We start from the raw sequence: 20377 nt of genomic DNA on the forward strand, positions 1-20377 counted from the left end.
ATTTCCAACACTAAATGTCTCAAAATAACCAATTTTATTTCGTAAAAATAATACAATTTAAATTTAAACTCGTAAGAATACGTCATCATAGAAACGAGGTGATCTAGAGATCGACGAGCTTCTATAAACCCAAATCGACGGCCATTTTTTCGGAAGTCAACAACACAAGCTCTGTATTGTTGGTTATCTACTTGGATGTGAAACTAAAACACATTGGCGAAAAGCTGCAATCGGTATTTCTGCTGATGTTGTTATTGGAGCTGAGACGTCAAGATGTTTACATGTGCCGGCATGTGGATGAGGAAGACCCAATTACTCATCTTCAGAGGATCAGAGGATACGGCGGCACAACCTTCTTATGGGACAAGTCTTTGTCACCAATCATCAGAAGTTTACCAGACGGATGTCACCGAGTCTCAGCCATACAAATGGAGTGCTCATGCACCTAAACCCCTCTGCATCATCAATGTATATATATTTCCCAAGCAGAAGCAACGGTGACTACAGGACTCAGTATGTAGAATCCCTTGATATTCTTATAGAGGTTCTTATCAAATATCGGCACCACCACACTATCGTCATAGGAGGAGACATGAACGCATCCGTATACAGAAATAATAGATGATAAAGAATACAGATGATAAAGAAATCAAAAAAATCCTAAAGACAGAAAGGCTCATTACACCTAACAATTATACCACCTCCCCCACATTTTACCATCATGATGGGAAGTGAAAATCTCAAACAGACCACTTCTTCATACCAACAGAACAAGAACAGATATCCATTTCTGAAGTTCAAACCCAGGGACCGCACCCCCTCAACACTTCCGACCATACAATGTACCATGATTAAAGGGATAATAAAAGTACAGCTACGGAAGAAATTTCCTAAAGGAAAACAGACAAAATTAACCTCCAAAAAGCCGAGATGGGATAAATGTGACAAATCTACATATAACAGTACCGTAAGCAAGCTGCTTAATGAAGCGACACCCCCTAAATGTAACTTTGATATATCCCTTAAAGTCATCCACCTGACAAATGTGCTGCATAAAAGCATGAAGAAACTCCATTCATAAATAAGAAACACTTAATGAACTAAAGAGGAAATCTAAAGGCCGTACCCCATGGAACAAAGAAGTTGGAGAAGCTGCAAAATTATCAAAGAACGCATTCTTTGAATGGAAAAAACAAGGGATCGCCTCAGGCACCATCAAACAGGTCACTCAAAAAACTGAAAACCCAAAAGAAAGAGCTGCGCAGAAAACAAAGACAAGATCATGCCAGAATACGTGAAGATAAATACTCTAAAATCATGCATGCTCAAGAATTCGACCATAAGCTTTTCTACAAGCTAATTAGGGAGCGAGGTGCATCAAACAACCAAGACAGAGAAACCTTGATACTTGACGATCACGAACTAGATAGTGAAGAAGACATACTTAATTATTGAAAAACACATTTCGAAAGGCTTGCTACACCACAGGACGGTGACAAATTTGATCAGCAGACACACAAACTTGTCAGAGAAGAACTGATAAACCTAAACACAAGCCCAGACGATACACAAAAGATTAGAGAAAAGACCATTAGTTAAGTCATCAGTATATTGGCCAGAGGCAAGGCTCCTGACCACTTGTGCATCAAAATCGAACATGAAGCGGCGGAGAGCAACTGGTCAACTACCTAACTTGTCTGATCAACGACATCATCCAGCTACACCATGTCCCAGAAATTTTACAAACTGGCCTTCTGACACCCATCATCAAGAAAAACAAAGACCCAAAATTACCAGGCAATTACAGAAGCATAACAGTAACACCGGTTATTAACAAGCTACTTGAAGGAATTTTGCAAACTAAAGTTGATGACATCCTAGACCCCACACAAAATAAACTAAAACGAGGCTTTACCAAGAAAACAAACCCACTAAACGCTGCTCTTCTAATATCAGAAGGAATCAATGAAGCTTGGGACGCTGGAAAGCCTGTTGCTGTTATTACTCTAGATGCTGAAAAAGCCTTTGACAAAGTCAACTACCAACATCTATTAAGAAAGATCTACCTCAGCAGAATCGACCATAGCAACTGGCTACTGATAAAAACCCTACAAACAGAGACCCTGACTATGGTAAAGTGGAAGGGAAACTTGAGTCCAGCCTTTGCGTGCCAGCAGGGAATCCGGCAAGGAGTCACATTATCACCTAGCTTGTATAAGAGATATAATAACCAGATGTTGGACAGATGATGTGGCCATTATTGCAGACAATCCAGTCGACCTACAATGTACCCTGCATATTGTGCATAACTGCACACAATCTGACGGAGTGAGCATTAACTCATCAAAGAGTGATGCAGTTATATTTAACACCACGAAACAGAGAGAAAAAAACAGACCTGGAATTTAGGATCAGATCAAATACAGGAGGTGGAGAGAACTACTCATATCGGCTTGACCCGACAGAAAGGCAATAAACTAGCGGTAGGAGAGAGAATACAGAAAGGAAGACGAACTCTCCACGCTCTGCTGGGAGCCGGTCTACATGGGGAGAATGGTTTAAACCCGACAGTTTCCTATAAACTCTACACCACGTTCTCCAGACCCAGATTCAGCTACGGCCTCGAAGTCACCAGCCTAACAAGCAAGGATATTAAGACAGAGCTCGAGAAATTTGAAATCAAGTTCCTTAAAAATATCCAAGGCCTACCAGATAGATGCGGAAATATTGCAGCCTACATACTACTTGGAGCGATGCCCATAAAAGCGAGATGCAAACCTTACGTGAATAAAAAAAAAAAGGTATATAATTCAAGGAGAATTAATTTTAACAATTTTATAATGTCAAGTGAAATAGTTTTTACAATTGTTTTTGTTTTGAACATATTTTATTGACAATATGTCAAAGGGATTGGACACAAGTTCCAAAAACTTAGATAGTCCTCTCCCATTTTTACAATTGATAGGGAATAGATCGTTAGCGAAATTCAATTTAAGCTTCCATGACCCTCGCTAATAATTAACTTTTATTTTAAAAATTCTGCTCATACGGTTTAATAATGATCGTTATAATTGAAAAGGTAGATTACACACTAGCTGCAGAACTCTAGCTCTAGCCCGAAAATTCGGACAGATCAGGCAAAGAGCTACAGTTCTGCAGCAAGTACCACACAAGTGTATATTATTAATTATCATGTATGAATGAATTATATAGGGGTAAATCAAAATACCAGTAAGACGATTTACCAGTTATAGAATTAAATTTCTATATTGTTTAATACATGTACTTACCTTAAGAAGAAATATAACTTGAATCTTACCTTTAATTAATAAAAGGCACCGCGCAGGTGATGAAGGTTATTTGCATCATCTTATTTATAGGTTTGTATGTCATTAAAGATCGAAAACACCTGGTTCTCTTAATGTGTATCATATGATCATGTAAAGTAATAAAATCCAAAAGTCGAAACTCTGAAGAAAAGAATTATGTGAAATTATGCAGTTTAACAAATTTAAGTCAATAAAGAGTGGGCAATAAATAATAACATCTTGATATATTTTATTTTACACCTCCCGAAACAAGATACTTCCAACTGCACATCAGGTGGAAGGTATTATATTATTCAGAATTGCATACTTAATAATCCATACAATAAAAACAACTAAAATGTTCCATGAACACCCAATTTGCCGTTGTTAATTATACAGAAGAGGCAAATCTATTGCTCGAGGATTCGAAGCTAAAATATAGTAAGGGGGAAAAATGAGAATTAGTATAGAAAACAAATACATGAACTAAGCCCAGTATTAAATTTTAAAGCGATTAAATGATTGTTATAGAGTTTGCATGAAAAATTCTACTTTCCATTGAGAAAAAGATAATTTATAATGAATACCACAGCATGCATATTTTTAAGACATTCAATGGTGAGGTTTTTATCCTAAGTGGACATCCACCAACCCCCCACCCCCTCCCTTATCACCAGATAATACGTGTAAGCATAATAGGCTGTATGGTTCTGCAGATTTCTAGACAGCAGTAAGTAAAAGTCATCCAGAAACTGTTCCCTTAATGGTTATTCTCGTTTGATCTTTGTATAGTTCTAAATAAGAAAAAAAATATAATTGAATTTATACATTTAGTAAATATCACACTGTACTTTATAATGACATTGATTATATGTATGAACTAAATACATTTTCAGCATACATGCATTATATTAACTATTCTCTTTAGAGAAGTGGATAGGCTTTCGCTTACATCTAGATGTAGGTGAAAGCCTGTCCACTTCTCTAAAGAGAATACACATTAACGTACTTATTTATACTAACTTGAAAAGTTATACAAAAATGCAATACAGGGGAAAAACCCATATAAAGTATTAAAACAGTAATCTTGGACAATAAGCACGGAAAATACAAGAAAAAGAAAATTCCGCTTCTTTTTAAAACATAATCTTTGAAATTTTTTAGTACAGCAGAAAATATGAAGAAAATGTAAAGGAGCAAAAATGTCAATTTTGACTGAAATTATGAAAAAGAAAGGTATATTCTGCCAATTCCCATGAGATGTGACGAGGTCATCGCGTGATTCAGTTATTCAGCAACTATGCAAAATAATTCTGGCGGTTGATTTCTCAAAAAAATATAGCACTTTATTTTCTTTACATGATCTAGATTTGTGGATTTTATGACAATGAACTATTTTTTATCAGTATTTAACGTTGTATTCAAAACGTTTCAACATCGGATTCTGCCAGATTTTCAGTGGTTTTGTTTCCAACCCTACCTTCGTCATTGTGAACTTTTTGACATTTTAGTTGTAATTGGAAGTCGAAAAAATCTGATTTCTTCAGAGCCCAATGAATTCACTTGCTACGATTAGTAGTCAAGAAGATGACGCCCAGGTGCAGTTACTGACCGAGAATGATTCATTTCTAACAAAGTCTACCGGGGCGGAAAGTGCTTTTGTGTTGTGGACAGACTCAGATGCGCAATAGATTTAAGAGGCAAAATGTTAGATGACATACAAGAAAATGTTTGAAACCACATCTTTGTTTGGTGACAGAAAGTTACCCGTCTTTAACACAATTTATATAGATCTCTACAATTTGCCAAAATGTCTTCATTATCTTGTAGTTTTACTTTGGTTTCATTGTAATCACAATTGTGTGTTTATATAGTAAAATTTATATTATATTGTGGCATTTTACGATAGTTTAAAGCGACATTATTACTTCTCAAGAATTATGGCATTTAGATTTTAGTTGGTTGTATTTTTAACCGTTTAATATGTTTTGGCATAAATCTTTGTCATTTAATATCTATTATTCTCTTAACAATGTGTTGTGTCGTATTGTGCATGAGGACGAGCACTGAGGACCACCTTATTAACGTGTACCTTTCCAAAAAGAGTCAAGGGTGAAAGAGCATAAGTGAAATATATGGAGGTAACGAACAACACTCAAGCTCAAAAGTTTATTTAACAATATTTATTACACACTTAGTAATAAATACAGGTTTTTTGCATATGCGATATGGCTGACGTCACAATAGCCGTATCAGCCCTCCAAGGCTGATATGGATTTGCATGGCTGATAACCTATATCAGCCCCGCAAATCCATATCAGCCCTGCAGGGCTGATACGGCTATTGTGACGTCAAAATCACACCCTCAGTAAATTAAACCACAAAAACAGTACTTGTGATCATACACAATTTTTGATAGGTTCATATTCTCTTAATTTTAACTTTTTTTTTTGAAAAATAAGGTTATCTTAATTTACTAATGCATGTAATAGATTATTTTCAAATTACGGATCGAGTGCATTGAAATAGAAGTAGAAACAAACCCAAATCGTATGAATACGAAAATAGTGCCCGACATGTAGACAACCACAAATTTCTGAGAGGAAAGTTTTTACCTAAAAACTTGAAATCATCGAAAATCAGAAGCCCAAAAATGCAGCAACTTTAATTAGGATAATGAGTTAAGTATTGTGTGACAACCTATAGAAGAAATGTAACGCTAAACATCGGGAAAACCTTCTGTGTATTTTCGGTAAGTCAATGGTATTTACCTGGTGAGCGATACTCATTCTGTTTATGAACATACATTTAACAATGTCAGATATCTCCAAGAAACGGGCACTAGATAAAATGGACAGTACTGACGAGAGTATGGAGCAAGGTGATCAAAGTAATCAGAAACCGGAAGATTTTCAGTTAAGGGATATAATGCAGGGCATTGCAAGTATTCAGACTACTTTGGCGAATTTTATGTTACGGCTCGATGGACAAGGTCGACACTTAGATGAAATTACGAAAGAAATCAGAGCAAAAAATGGCATTCAAGAAAGACTTGAAACTGTTCAAGAACAGGCTAATGACACAATATACCTTGTGACAGAACTACAGGATAACCAGAAAAAAATGGAACGTGAAATGAACAGACTCAAAAATTATGTAATTCGTCTTGAATACCGTGTAAATTCACAAAGTAACCAAATAGTTGATCTCAAGGCAAGGTCAATGGAGAATAACATCATTGTTAGTGGTCTGCAGGAAAAAGGCCCCGAGAGGAAGTCACCAGAGAACCTTGCGCAAATTCTAAGAAATGTATTCATATCAGAGATGAACATGGGGGAGACAGCAGTTGATGAATTACAAATACAGAAACTCTTCCGAATGGGAGAATACGATGCTCAACGAAAATTTCCAAGACCAGTTTGTGTGCAATTTGCCGATAAAGCCCAAAAAGACCTTGTTATGAAACACATAAAAGTTCTAAAAGAAAAGAATTCGGACATAAGAATTGCCCAACAACAACCAGAGGAGATACGGGAACGACGAAAACAGCTGTATGAAGTTCAAAGAAAATATGCAGAACGAAATATCGAGACGAAAATGAAGGGGGACAAGCTTATCTTTACCCAGAGTAATTCAATCTACAGAGAGAAAGTAGGATCTCTTCCAACGGCAGATGAGGTGATTTCCAGCGACGCAGTCAAGATTACCGTTAACCCTGGAAAGTCAATTGAGGACAACGGAAACCGGTTTATGGCGCATTCCACCCAAGTCGATTCCTATAAACAGATTAAACGATCATTAGTGGAAATCATGCGTATCGAAACCGTACCCAGCGCGAGCCATAACGTTTATGCTTATCGCTTCACAAGCAGTGATGGGATAATCCATGAAGGATCAAATGATGACGGGGAACATGGTGCGGGAAGGTTACTTTTAAAAATGCTTGCCGAAAACGAAGTTAACAACGTACTGGTGGTTGTCTCTCGATGGCATGGAAACAATATTGAACCTCGTCGATTTTCCCATATCAAAGAAGCAGGTCTTAGTGCGGTAAAAAATTTACCAACTTCAGTTTGAAAACATGAAAAATAAACACAGTATCATCTTTGACTCTAGAGCTGTTCTGGTCTTGATCTGAAATTATTTTTTAAATGTGATCTAAAGTTAAAATGTGTAATACATTTTTATTGAATTTTCAAGTATCCCGGATTTCTTTCGTCCAGCCAATAATATTCCGGCAGTTTTTGAAACATACTATTTCCTGTTCTTGCTTACCTTATGGCATTTCCCGAAATAAGTTGTGTATTCTTTTTATCAGCTCAACTGTAGGCGATATGTAAGTTTAATTTTTCTACTCAACATGTCACATTATTTATAGGGATCTGTATACATTGTCCTTTTGGTTACTTATAGATACATAATCTAATTAATTAAAAAGACGGACAAGTTGTGATTACATTACACATGTAGTGGTTTCCCTCATAAGAAAATAAAATATATATTAATAAATTTTAATTCACAACCTGTTAGGTAGATTCATATATTTTCTACAAATAGAATAGACCATGTATATTGTATTTCCTACACCTGTAAACCCATTCTCATTCTTTTAAGAGATGTTTAATGTTAACTCTTAAGAAATATCAATTATAATCTGTTTTTGGTATAAACTTTCTACTCTCAAAATCAACAAGGCATGTATTCTCAGGCAACCCACACATTTTTGTATATACACCTTTTTTATTTTTTTGTTTTTTCTTCTGTTTCTGTCTATCAGGGGGTCAGCAGTGTTTTCATCATTTTTTTAGAATATTATGGATTATAATAATGATAACAGCCTAAAAATACTCTCAGTAAATTGTCAAGGCCTTGGTAACATTCATAAAAGAAGAGATGTGCTAAAGAACTTAAAAGCTAAGAATTACAATATTTACTTTTTACAAGATACCCATTTTGTAGAAAAAGATGAAAATATGATAAGAGCACAGTGGGGATATAAAGCATTTTTTAGTTCATTCAAGTCCAATTCAAGAGGAGTCGCTATCCTCTTTAACAACAACTTTGATTTCAAAATCGTCAATGAATATAAGGATACTGATGGTAATTTTCTAATTTTGGATGTCTTTATTGAGGATGTCTCTTTTTTACTAATAAATATTTATGGTCCAAACTCTGACACACCTAATTTTTACATAAGTTTAGTCCATAAAATAGAGCAGATTCATTCCTCTCATAAAATTGTTTTAGGGGGTGATTTTAATTTAGTTTTTGATAAAGATTTGGATTCAATGAATTACAAAAATTTAAACAATCCAAAATCAAGACTTGAAGTAATAAAGCTTATGGATGCTTTAAACCTTAAGGACGTATTTCGTGAAGATAATCCAGTTTTAAAAAGGTTTACCTGGAGACGAAAAAATCCACTCAAACAAGCTAGACTTGACTTTTTCCTGATAACAGAATCCATGCTAGCTATGAATCCACGTGTCAAGTTTGAAAATAGTTATTGTTCTGATCATTCACCAGTTCTATTACATTGTAAATTAAATGAATTTAAAAAGGGAAAGGGTTTCTGGAAATTCAATAATTCCCTGTTGCATGAAAAAGAATATGTTGAACAAATAAAATGTAAGATTAAGGATGTTAAAATCCAATATTCTTGCCCAGTATATAATATGGAAAAAATAAGTTGCATCGAGAATGATACTATTCAACTCACCATTAGTGACCAACTCTTTCTTGATATTTTGTTAATGGAAATAAGAGGAAAATCAATTTCATTTTCAACATATAAAAAAAAGAAAACTTTCGAAAGAGAACAACAGTTAGAGAGAGAAATATTAGAATTAGAGCAGAATTTAACAGATCAGCTAATTAATGAACTTGAAGAAAAGAAAAGAGAAGTAGAGGAAATAAAGAACATAAAATTTAAAGGTCAATGCATAAGGTCAAAGGTCAAATGGATCGAGGAGGGAGAAAAACCCTCAAAATATTTTGTAAGTTTAGAATCAAGAAACTATGTAAGTAAGCAAATACCTAAAATAGAAAAGGACAATGGATCAATTGTTTCTCATCTTCGCTAGCCAAGGGTTTCTGATACGCTACTCTCCTCATAAACCCTTGGCCTACGGTGTTCATAGAAATAGGGATTTTTTTCCAGAGTTCTGATTGGATTTCAGTATACCCAGGTCGACCAATCAACAATTGTTTTTTTGTAAATGACGATATTTGCGTTCGGGATACATCTTCACTCTTTAATCTCGGAAATGAAAAACGCAGTAAACAACGATCCGTAAGATAACATTCAATTCTATGAATAGCCATGGTGTCATCCAATATCTTCTAAATATGTGATCAAAAATCTATATTGAAGCATCAGATTTGTTCTATACATAATAAATAAACATAACTCAATTATTGCATCTTAATTATTCTTGAAAAAAACTTTGATTTAATTTTTTCTTAACACGTGTCTTTATTTCTGGCGATGACGCAATCTGTGCGTACTTGATAGATTCGAGATCACGTGACAGAAAACAATCCCGTCTTTTGACTTCACCATAGGCCAAGGGTTTATGAGGAGAGTAGCGTATCAGAAACCCTTGGCTAGCGAAGATGATTGTTTCTTCCCAAAGCGAGATATTAAATGAAACGAAAGCTTTCTATGAAAACTTATATAAGAAAAGGGAAAATGTAGATACTGAAAATATTCATGATAGACTTAAAGATTATGATATTCCCAAATTAAGTAGAGAAGAATCAAACAGTCTGGAAGGTCCTGTAACAAACTTTGAAGTTTTAAACTTCTAAAACAAATGAAAAATGACAAAAGTCCAGGACCGGATGGATTTACATGTGAATTTTTTAAATTTTTCTGGAAAGATATTGGCTCCTTTATTACAAGAGCAATAAATAATTCAAATGAAAAACTTCAATTCTCAGACTCAAATAAATTAGGAATCATTACTTGTATCCCAAAAACAGGAAAGCCAAAACAATTTCTGAAAAACTGGCGACCCATTAGTCTTTTAAATGTTGTTTATAAAATAGCATCAGGATGCATCGCGGAACGAATGAAAACTAAATTGGGCAAGTTGATAAATAGAGACCAAACTGGATTTATAAAAGATAGATTTATTGGAGAGAATATTAGACTGATATATGATATAATGCATTATACAGAATATAATCAAATACCTGGCCTATTGATGTTAATTGACTTTGAAAAGGCTTTTGATACAATCTCATGGAACTTTATATATCAAACCCTTGACTTTTTTAATTTTGGACCCTCTTTTAAAAATTGGATTAGAACCTTCTATAATGGTATTAAATCATGTGTTATACAAAATGGATTTACTTCAGACTATCTTTTCCCCCAAAGAGGATGCAGACAAGGCGATCCGATCTCACCTTATCTCTTTTTGTTATGTGCTGAAATTCTTGGAATCTTAATTCGTAATAATCAAGATATAAAAGGTATAACAATTGAGGGTGAAGAGTACAAACTCTCTCAATATGCTGATGATACTTCTCTTATCTCAGATGGTTCACCAAGATCTATGGATGGTATTCTCCGAGAATTAGATTATTTTGCTAATATATCAGGCTTAAAGATAAATTTCTTAAAAACTAAAATGATATGGATTGGAAGTAAAAAATTTTCAAGGGACGCATTTCATCACTCAAGGTGGAAGCTTGACTGGGAAAATTCAATATTTGATCTTCTAGGAATAAAATTTTCAGTAAACTTGGATGAAATGCTTGATCTTAATTATTCCATAAAGCTAAATGAAATCAAAACTTTGTTACGTAAGTGGAGTTTAAGGAAACTTACCCCAGTTGGAAGGTTAACAGTAATTAAAACTTTAATATTACCCAAATTAAACCATTTAATTCTTACTTTACCAAACCCTAAGTCAGACTTTTTGAAGATGTTTGAGATTGAATTGTATTATTTTCTTTGGGGTAGCAAAACTCACAAGGTAAAGAAAAATGTTATAATCCAGGACTATAAATATGGAGGTCTAAAAATGATTGATTATACAGAATTCATTTCTGCCCTTAAATCAAGTTGGATTAGAAGACTTATTCACTCACAAGCAAACTGGGTAAAATTATTTGAAGCTGAACTAAAAGTTGATATAAACAATCTTTGGATAAGGGGTTCTGATTATATTCTGAATCTCTCAACAAGATTAAATAATGTTTTTTGGAAAGAAGTTCTGTCAAGCTGGGCAAGGCTAACTATAATAAATCAAGAAAAGGACAGGCATGTGCTTTTTGAACATATATGGAATAATCCAAGGATTAAAATTAATAATAAATCTTTTTTTTGGAAAAACTATTTTAATGAAGGTATTGTTTTTCTTACTGACCTCTTTAACAATGAGGGTAGTTTCATAAGTCTCGACTCATTAATAAACTTGAAAGTGAAAACAAATTTTGTTGATTATAATGGACTTAGAATAGCAGTATTAGATAGACTGAAAAATATAAACTGTGATGAAATTAAAAATGCTAAGTTGATTGGACCACATCTTCCAAATTCCATTTTTGTATTTTATAAACATGATAAAGGTTGTAAGGATATGTATAACATATTTATAAGTAAAAAGAAAGAGCCAGTTAACTCAATCAAAAAATGGAGAGAAAACAGATTTATCTTTGATGAGGCAGACTGGGCTAAAATATTTGAACTTCCTTTTAAAATAACTCAAGAATCTAAACTTCAATGGCTACAGTATCAAATCTTACATAGAATCATCCCAACTAATTATTATCTTTTTAGACTAAAATTGATCGATTCTCCAGCATGTAGTTTCTGCAGAAGTGACATAGAAACAATTGATAATTTATTTGTTGAATGTTTCCATGTAAAAGAACTCTGGTGTACTATTGAAGAATGGATTTTAAATAAGTTTAATATTCATTGTTGTTTTGATAAACAAGCAATACTATTTGGTAAATATGAAAATATGAATGTTTATAAATTTCAAAACCTTTTAATACTTATTGTAAAACAATTTATTTTTGCCTGTAAATATAAGAATGTTCCAAGAATAGATGCTGAAGCTGTATTAAAGAGGATCACAGATAGAATTTTGATTGAAAAATTTTTATTGATGAAGAATTGTAAATATGAAGAATATGAAAGGCATTGGCAAAATATTTGTGATATATTGTAAGTAATAGAGTTACATATACAAGCTGATATATACATGTACATCCTATAATTTATTTGAGTGATTTTTTTTGTATTATTTGTAATAGAAGAAAGGCTTTTTTCTTGCTGACCCCCCACCCCCCTTTTCTTTGTCTTTTTTTTTTTTTAAAAACACCTTTCACATTCTATAAATATAACTCTATACTGTGTGTAGACCTGATGTTATTGTGTACCAAATGATGAAAATTATTTTATATGTACATGTGAAAGTGTTAAAATAAAAAAAAAAAAAAAAATAAAAAAAAAAATAAAAAATAAAAATAAAAAAAAAAAATAAAAAAAAATGGTTTGAGCGATAGACCCTATACATGAATCTAAGAAGTCCACGCATAATTATTTACTTATTTTCTTCTCAACTTAATGTATGCTGTCTTTTATTACTAAGTATGTAATAAACATATTAATACATTACCTTTTCCATATCACATCCTGTATCAGCCCGAGAGACCAATATCAGCCAGAGGGCCGAAGGCCCGAGGGCTGATATTGGTCGAGGGCTGATACAGGTTGTGATATGGAAAAGGGTATGTATTATTCTCTATTGAAATTCTGGAGCAGAGCAAATCGGACCTCTAAAACGGGTGCAAGCAGGTGCCATGGAGGAGTGAGTATCCTCTATCGAGCGGTCTTACCCGCCGTGTGCTCCTTGTCATGATCGGGAAATTACGGTAAAATCCGTCGTCGACTATTCAGCAAACAATTAATGGCCAAACAATCAGTATGAAATGAATACTATTTTGCATATGAAATAATCCAGCAATTAATACTGACCAATCGCATTGAAAGATACTATGTTGTTTGTACGACATAATAAGTCGTATGTACGAGAAACTAAGTCGTACGAACGAGATACTAAGTCGTACGTACGAGATGATAAGTCGTACGAACGAGATACTAAGTCGTATGAAAAAATATTTTTTGACATGTTGAAAGAAGAAGAGCAGCAAGATTTTCGGAATGATCTAAAGATAGGTGCTTTTTGAGGTTAGATAGAATGTTCTATCGTTAAAATGATTAATGTCCTACAGACCCGGTGAGGGCTTGTCCCAAGACGCAGTTAGATTATTCTAACTATTTGAGGTATGTTCAGGTTTAGTTTCAGTACCAATTTAGCGCTCTAAATGTACAAAAGCTAAAATGTTCTGTGGCAGATCGAGAAATTTCAGATCGGGGGAGGACGGACAGTATACTTGTAGTTTCATTTTATCAATTTATGTACTAAACTGGACTTACACTTGTTATATAAACAAAACTTCAAAAACCAATTCAACAAAATCATACGGGGAGGCATTTTAACGATTGAACGTTCTATCTAGGGGAAGGGGGGGGGGTACGGCCGTTGAGTTAAACGCATTGTTTTTAATGAATCTTTTAAATTCATGTAATTAAATCTTATGCAAATTCGGAAATGTTTCAGAATGAATTATTTGCTTGTTAATATATGATTTGTAATAAGTTCTATTCTATTATATTCTATTCTATATGAATCTGTCTTTATAACTATAGCTCCTGATCAGAAAAAATCGTATTTTTGTATTCATGTGAAGCGGAATTTGTCCAAAATCTTATACATGAAAATAAGAAAAACGTGCAGTGGCCTTCAACTCGACATCTAGATTAACATACTGTGAATTAATAATGGTTATTCCCATTCTTATGTCGAAACGATATATCCCGATGAGCTTGAAATGAAACAAAATACCACAGAATTTGACAGATTTGTATCGAAATTAGATATTTTACTTGAAAAGACGTTGAGAGTACAACCAAGCTTTATGGTAAACGTGATGACTTTAACTTTTCAATTGTCATTTTCCCTTACTTATGCAGCAATACATCTTCATCACCTACATAGAACAGAGCAAACACGGACCTCCAAAACATCAGAGATGGGACCAGGTGCCATGGAGGAGTGTGCATCCCCTGCCGACTCCACCCAACCCCCAACCCACCCCCTCTGTGTGCTCCTTGTCATGATCGGGAAATGACGAAAAATCCATCGTCAATTCAATGTGTAAACAATGGACTACCAGTTTGTATGATAAACGTCAGTCAACATTTGACTTAATGATAAATTTATTTGCTGACAACTTCACCGTACCGACTACTGAACTTACGAAATGATGACTTTAAACGAGACTGCAGATATTCTTGTTTCATCAACTTGTTTTCAATAATTTACCTCGTTTTAGAAATTGTACATGCATGTGTACATAGAGCATGCTCTAGCGTATTGAATCAACTGAAAGATATAAACTCCGTTTGCATTTGTTGAAGGTATTGCTGCAAAAGTAAGGGAAGTTGCAATTGACGATTAAAAAGTTCAAGTCATCACGTTTATCAAAGAGTTTGAATGTTTTATTTACCATTAACGTCTTTTTCAAGTAAATATTCAAATATAAAACAGATGAGTCAGACTGTGGTATCTCTTATCTCAAGCTCACCAGGATATATTGTATCGACATTTATAAGAATGGAAATAACCATTGTTGATTGATAATACGTCGTCGATATACCTAAGTGTCGAGTTGAGGGCCACAGCAAGTGTTTTCTTCTTTTCACGTATAAGATTTTGGACACATTCTGCTGCATATCAATACAAATATAGGTCTGGTATTACAGGGGGGGGGGGGGGGCGCAATTAGTACCCTTGGAATTCCAATAGATTGTTGGTTGGGCTCCAAAAACGTCGTATATCTTGTTATAAAAAAAATTTACGCTTCTTTTTTATGTCAACTTCAGAGTTACTTGTGTGTACAGTCAGACGTTTTTTTATCAAAATAATTTTGCAAATGGTAAAAAGAATTAAGGTAAGTAAATTTTCATTTTTATTGAAAAAGCAGCTGTCAATGATATCAAAAGGCCTGAACTTTATTTTATCGTGGGGAATGGTTATGTACATAAAGTTGAAGAATCGCGAGTTTTTATGCTTTTTATTACAAAATCCTGTGATTTCAAATTATCCAAAACATGCTTTGATTTTTAAGTATCAACATTTGATTTACACTACTTCTCGGATATATTGTTGCACAATACTCTTTAAGTTTCTCCTCCACTTCTATTATTATCTTAGTGAGGAGTAAAGAAAAATGCTTGGTTGAACATTTACTGGAACCTGCTATGTATCTTTGTTAGTAAGGATTTTTATGAAGTTTCAGAATCCAATATAGATATGGTAAGTCAAATTCATTTTGGTTGTTTGAGATATTAAAAATATTTAAAACTTACAATTTATCATTACGGCAAATGCTGACTGACGTTTTCCATTCTCATTTTTAAGCCATTATTCACACACAGAACGGATTTTCCCGTTATGTCTTGATCATAACAAGGAGCACACGGCAGGTGTGACCGGTCGACAGGAGATGTTCTCTCCTCCATTGGATAGAGGATGCTCACTCCTCCTTGGCACCTGATCCCACTTCTGATGTTTCGAGGTCCGTGTTAGCTCTGCTCCAGTTTTGTGTTGTTTGATGAACTTTTGAGCTTGAATATTGTTCGTTATTTCCATATATTTCACTAGAATACTAAGGTAGAACTTTAAATAATATCATAGAATATTATGCGTTTTTTTTTTTACTTTTGCATATGTTTGCTGTAGAACAACATCTGTCCAAATGTTCTCAAAGAAAGGTACAGTTCTACCGCTAGTATATTGTACAACACTGTCACCTGATTATTTTATTTAAAAAATCATAATCATCTCATTGTTATATACATGTAATACATATATACAAGACCGATAGAGAGAACAAAGAAAATGGAGCGAAAATTTTCTCTGTTGCAAAACGGTGATTAAGTCAATAGAACTTAATATCAACGTTAATTACATCAGATTGTATTTTTAATTTCCTTACGGTAGTTACAAGTACCTTCCCTGATGATATCTTCTATTGTTAAAGACTATTTTTGCTCATTTGATCAGTTATTTAAACTTTGTGGTTTAGAAATCTAGATCATTATTTTGAATAAGTCATTTCTGTCGTTAAATCGCATTATACTTTTCTCACAAATCGTGAATCATATAATCTTCCCGATCTACAGACTTAACATTACACCAGACAAAAATAACAAAAGCTGATATAACAACACAATGATTTAGGAAATGTTCTTTTAAATTTGTGTCTGATGAATGTCACATGAGTACGTGTCCCATTTTTTAATGGAAGGCGTGAAATATAAACATAGAAAAACAGCCTCTGGGATAAGGAAACACTTGTCACCGATTTATTCCCAAGAAAAAGAAATTTTTATTTTAAAAAAGGTGGGCAGTGAGGGCAAAATTAATGCAATCTGTGGAAAAGTATGAAAAAGTTAAATGACGCTTCTGTTTTGTTTTTTAATTGACTGGAAGTAAAGCTAACTAGGTAATCTTTAGTGCTTGGTACAGAATCCCGAAGGGAATTTTCTTAAAAACTTTTCTTATTTGCTCAAAGAGCGATAACCAATGCGTATTCGTATATATTGGAGAAATCCGTGTAAATAAGTTGCAAATGCATTAAAACGTTGAGGAACTTCTAAATTTGAAGTCACAAAATTTTACCAAAGTCAGTACCGGGAAAAAATCGTACCGCGTTTTGATCAACACTTTATATCCTATAACTATAGTCTTGCTGGACACGTTATTACAGGTGACGTAGATATAGTTAAAGCAATATGAGTTGCATTTTTAAGAGGTTTATTTTGATGGCAAAATGTGTTATTATGATTAATCTGTATGTATTCTAAACCCTTGTGATCAATAAAACCGAAACAAAGTTTAAAAACGTTGCAGAAGAAATATCTCTGTACAACCTAATATACAGTATTATATAAGATATCATTATTGTACAGGATGACAATAATTCAATTTTGCTTCAATCAAGGCGTATAAAAAGTTCTTTCATAGCAAATATGAAGAATAGAAGTTTATAAATGTTCTATTTTTCTGTCATTGAAATAGTTAATTACAAATTTGCAACATTTTTTACCGATGTCAAACATGCAGCTCATATTGCTTTAATAATGAGGACCTTAGAGCGCTTATTTTAAAAGGTCCTAAATATAGAGAACCCCAATCCTTCAACTGGCGTCGGAATTTCATAAATATGATGAATTCTGTTGAAGAATAAGCCGGACGATGGGACAGATATCAAAAAGTTGTTGACACTTTGTTAGATTGGATTAAATGTATCAGATCCATGTTAAAGTCGCGTATTAAAAGATTGAGGGGCAATATGAAGACCATCTATCCTTCTATATTCAATAATCCAGAAAGAATAAATACAAAAAGAATACATGATCAGTAAGCACTGATCCCTGCTGACAAAGCAGGTAACAACATTGTCTTCATTTGTAAGGTTCATAATTGTCCCCCGCTTGAAAAGTGAGGGATATTAATTTGGGTTTGTCCGTCCGTCCGTCCGTCCGTCTTTCTGTCTGTAACGCTTTCGTTTCCACACGATATCTCGAGAACCCTTTGAGCTTTCGCAATGAAATTTAGCATAGCAACTCTCTATGGACTAAAGAAGACCCCTATTGATTTTGAGATCAAAAGGTCAAAGGTCAAGGTCATAAATAAGCAAATTCTGTCTGTTAAAACACTTTCGTTTCCACACGATATCTCTAGAACCATTTGAGCTATTGCAATGAAATTTTATAAAACAACTCCCTGTGACCTAATGAAGACCCCTATTGATTTTGAGGTCAAAAGGTCAAAGTTCAAGGTCGTTAATTTATACATTCTGTCTGTGTGTAATACTATCATTTCCGGGCGATATTTCAAGAAGATTTTGAGCTTACGCAATGTAATTTTATACCAAAACTCCCTAGGACGTCTCTCGCCCCTCTCAAAGTGCCCCGCCCCGTTTGTTTTATTAGTATTTACAGTATTACATGTCGCTATTTTTAGCGCAGGGGCATGAGGAGAGTTATTGCGTATAAAACAGGTTCTCGGCGGATTTTATGTTCTTATTACATCTATTAGAACTGTTTAATAAAGGCTAAATAAATCAAACACCATGGATTGTGTAAAATTTTGAGAATACCGAACAAGAAAACATGAATATATACATGTATGTGACTTTAGTTCTCCATATACATCACACCGAGTAAAGCGATTCCATGGTCTAGTGGTTATGTCTCTCGCCTCAAGTGTGAGAGGACCCGGGATCGAATGTCAGTCGAACCTTTCTTTTTTTTTTTTTTTTAAATACTTTTTTTTTTTTTACTAAATGATAGTATTCAGCATGTGAAATGAAAAATTTATGAGGTTATAAAATTATCATTACAGTGTGATAAACATTCCATATAAAAAAATCTTCTATACACACAATAAAGAATAAGCAATCAAATCTTTATATGCATATTGACATACATGTATTTTACTTGCTTCAGTATACATGTATACATTTAATAATTCTACAAATTCAGTAAGGGGGGGCCGACTTTTTCCCTAAGCGGGGGACACGAATTCTCTGAATTAGCTTGTTTAAATTGTATTTTGGAATAACTTGGATTTAATTCTACGTAGTAATCCAACTTATACTCATAGTTCCCTTTCCAAGAAGAAATTCTTCAAAATCATATACCAGTTATTAATTTTTTTAATATCCCATACAACCAAAATGAATTTGAATTACCATATATATATAATGGATTCCAAAACTTCATTAGAATCCTTACAAAGATACTTTGCAGGTTCCAATACATGTTCCACCAATCCTCTTTCTTTCCTCCGCACTAAGATAATGACAGTAGTGACGGAGAAACTTCAAGAGTACTGTGCAACAATATATTCAAGAAATGGTGTAAATCGGTTGTGGATATTCCTAAATTCCAAGGAACTTTTGGACAATTTGAAATCACATGATTTCAACAAAATCAACAGCTTAAAAACTTAAGACTGTTTAACTTTATACACAACCATTCCATCGATAAATTGAAGTCCAGGATTTTTGATATCATTGACAGCTGTTTTTTTTAATAAAAATGAAACTCGTAAATTTACTTACCTTGTCATTGGTCATCTGCAAAATTGTTTTGTTAAAAACATTCTGATAGTACACACAAATACTCTGAAGTTGACATCAAAAAGATGTTTGAGGTTCTGATTGACAATATCTATGTGGTTTTTGGAGACCAGGTCTTCCAAGAATCTATAGGAATGCCCATAGGCCGGGTACCAATTGCGCCCCGTTATTAGCAGACATATTTTTGTGTCTGCCACATATGTTTCATATTTGGATATTTTACTTGAAAAAGACGTTAATGTTAATCTAACAACCAAGCTCTATGATAAACGTGATGTCTTTAACTTTTCTATCGTCAACATTCCGTACTTAAGCAGCAATATACCTTCATCACCTGTATACGGAGTTTATATATCTCAGTTGATTCGATACGCAAAAGCATGCTCTACGCATGAACAATTTCTAAAACGTGGTAAATTATTGAAAAACAATTTGATGAAACAAGAATTACAGCTGTCTTGTTTAAAGTCATCATTTCGTAAGTTTTATGGTCGATACAATGACCTTAATAGCAAATAAAATTTATCATGAAGTCATATGCTGACTGACGTTTTTCATACTAATTGTTAGTCCATTATTTACACACTGGATTGACGACGGATTTTCCTCTATTTCCTGATCATGACAAGGAGCATACGTACGTCAGGTGTGACCGGTCAGCGAATACTTACTCCTCCATGGCACTTGATCCCACTTCTGATGTTTTTGAGGCCTGTGTTTGCTCTGCTCCTGTTTTGTATTGTTTATAGACTTTTGATGTTGAATACTGATCGTTATCTTCACATGTTTCATACAATTATTCCCCAAGATAAATTAAAGTTCAGGCTATTTGA

At 33.8% G+C, this 20377-nt stretch overlaps 1 protein-coding gene across 1 annotated transcript; it reads left to right on the plus strand.

The window, feature by feature from the left end:
* Positions 1–6150: 6150 nt before the first annotated feature.
* Positions 6151–8038, plus strand: LOC134250135 (protein IMPACT homolog). Its single transcript, XM_062732487.1, has one exon. The coding sequence runs from the start codon at positions 6159–6161 to the stop codon at positions 7383–7385; it is 1227 nt and encodes a 408-aa protein (XP_062588471.1). The 5' UTR covers positions 6151–6158; the 3' UTR covers positions 7386–8038.
* The last annotated feature ends 12339 nt before the right edge of the window (positions 8039–20377 follow it).

Source organism: Saccostrea cucullata, unplaced genomic scaffold (assembly GCF_032062105.1).
Source record: "Saccostrea cucullata isolate Sc308-1 unplaced genomic scaffold, CSIRO_AGI_Scuc_v1 ctg1653, whole genome shotgun sequence".
Classification (NCBI taxonomy): domain Eukaryota; kingdom Metazoa; phylum Mollusca; class Bivalvia; order Ostreida; family Ostreidae; genus Saccostrea; species Saccostrea cuccullata.

Bases quoted from the DNA above. Each gene is read 5' to 3' on its own strand.
- LOC134250135 (XM_062732487.1), top strand. From the start codon at position 6,159: ATGGACAGTACTGACGAGAGTATGGAGCAAGGTGATCAAAGTAATCAG.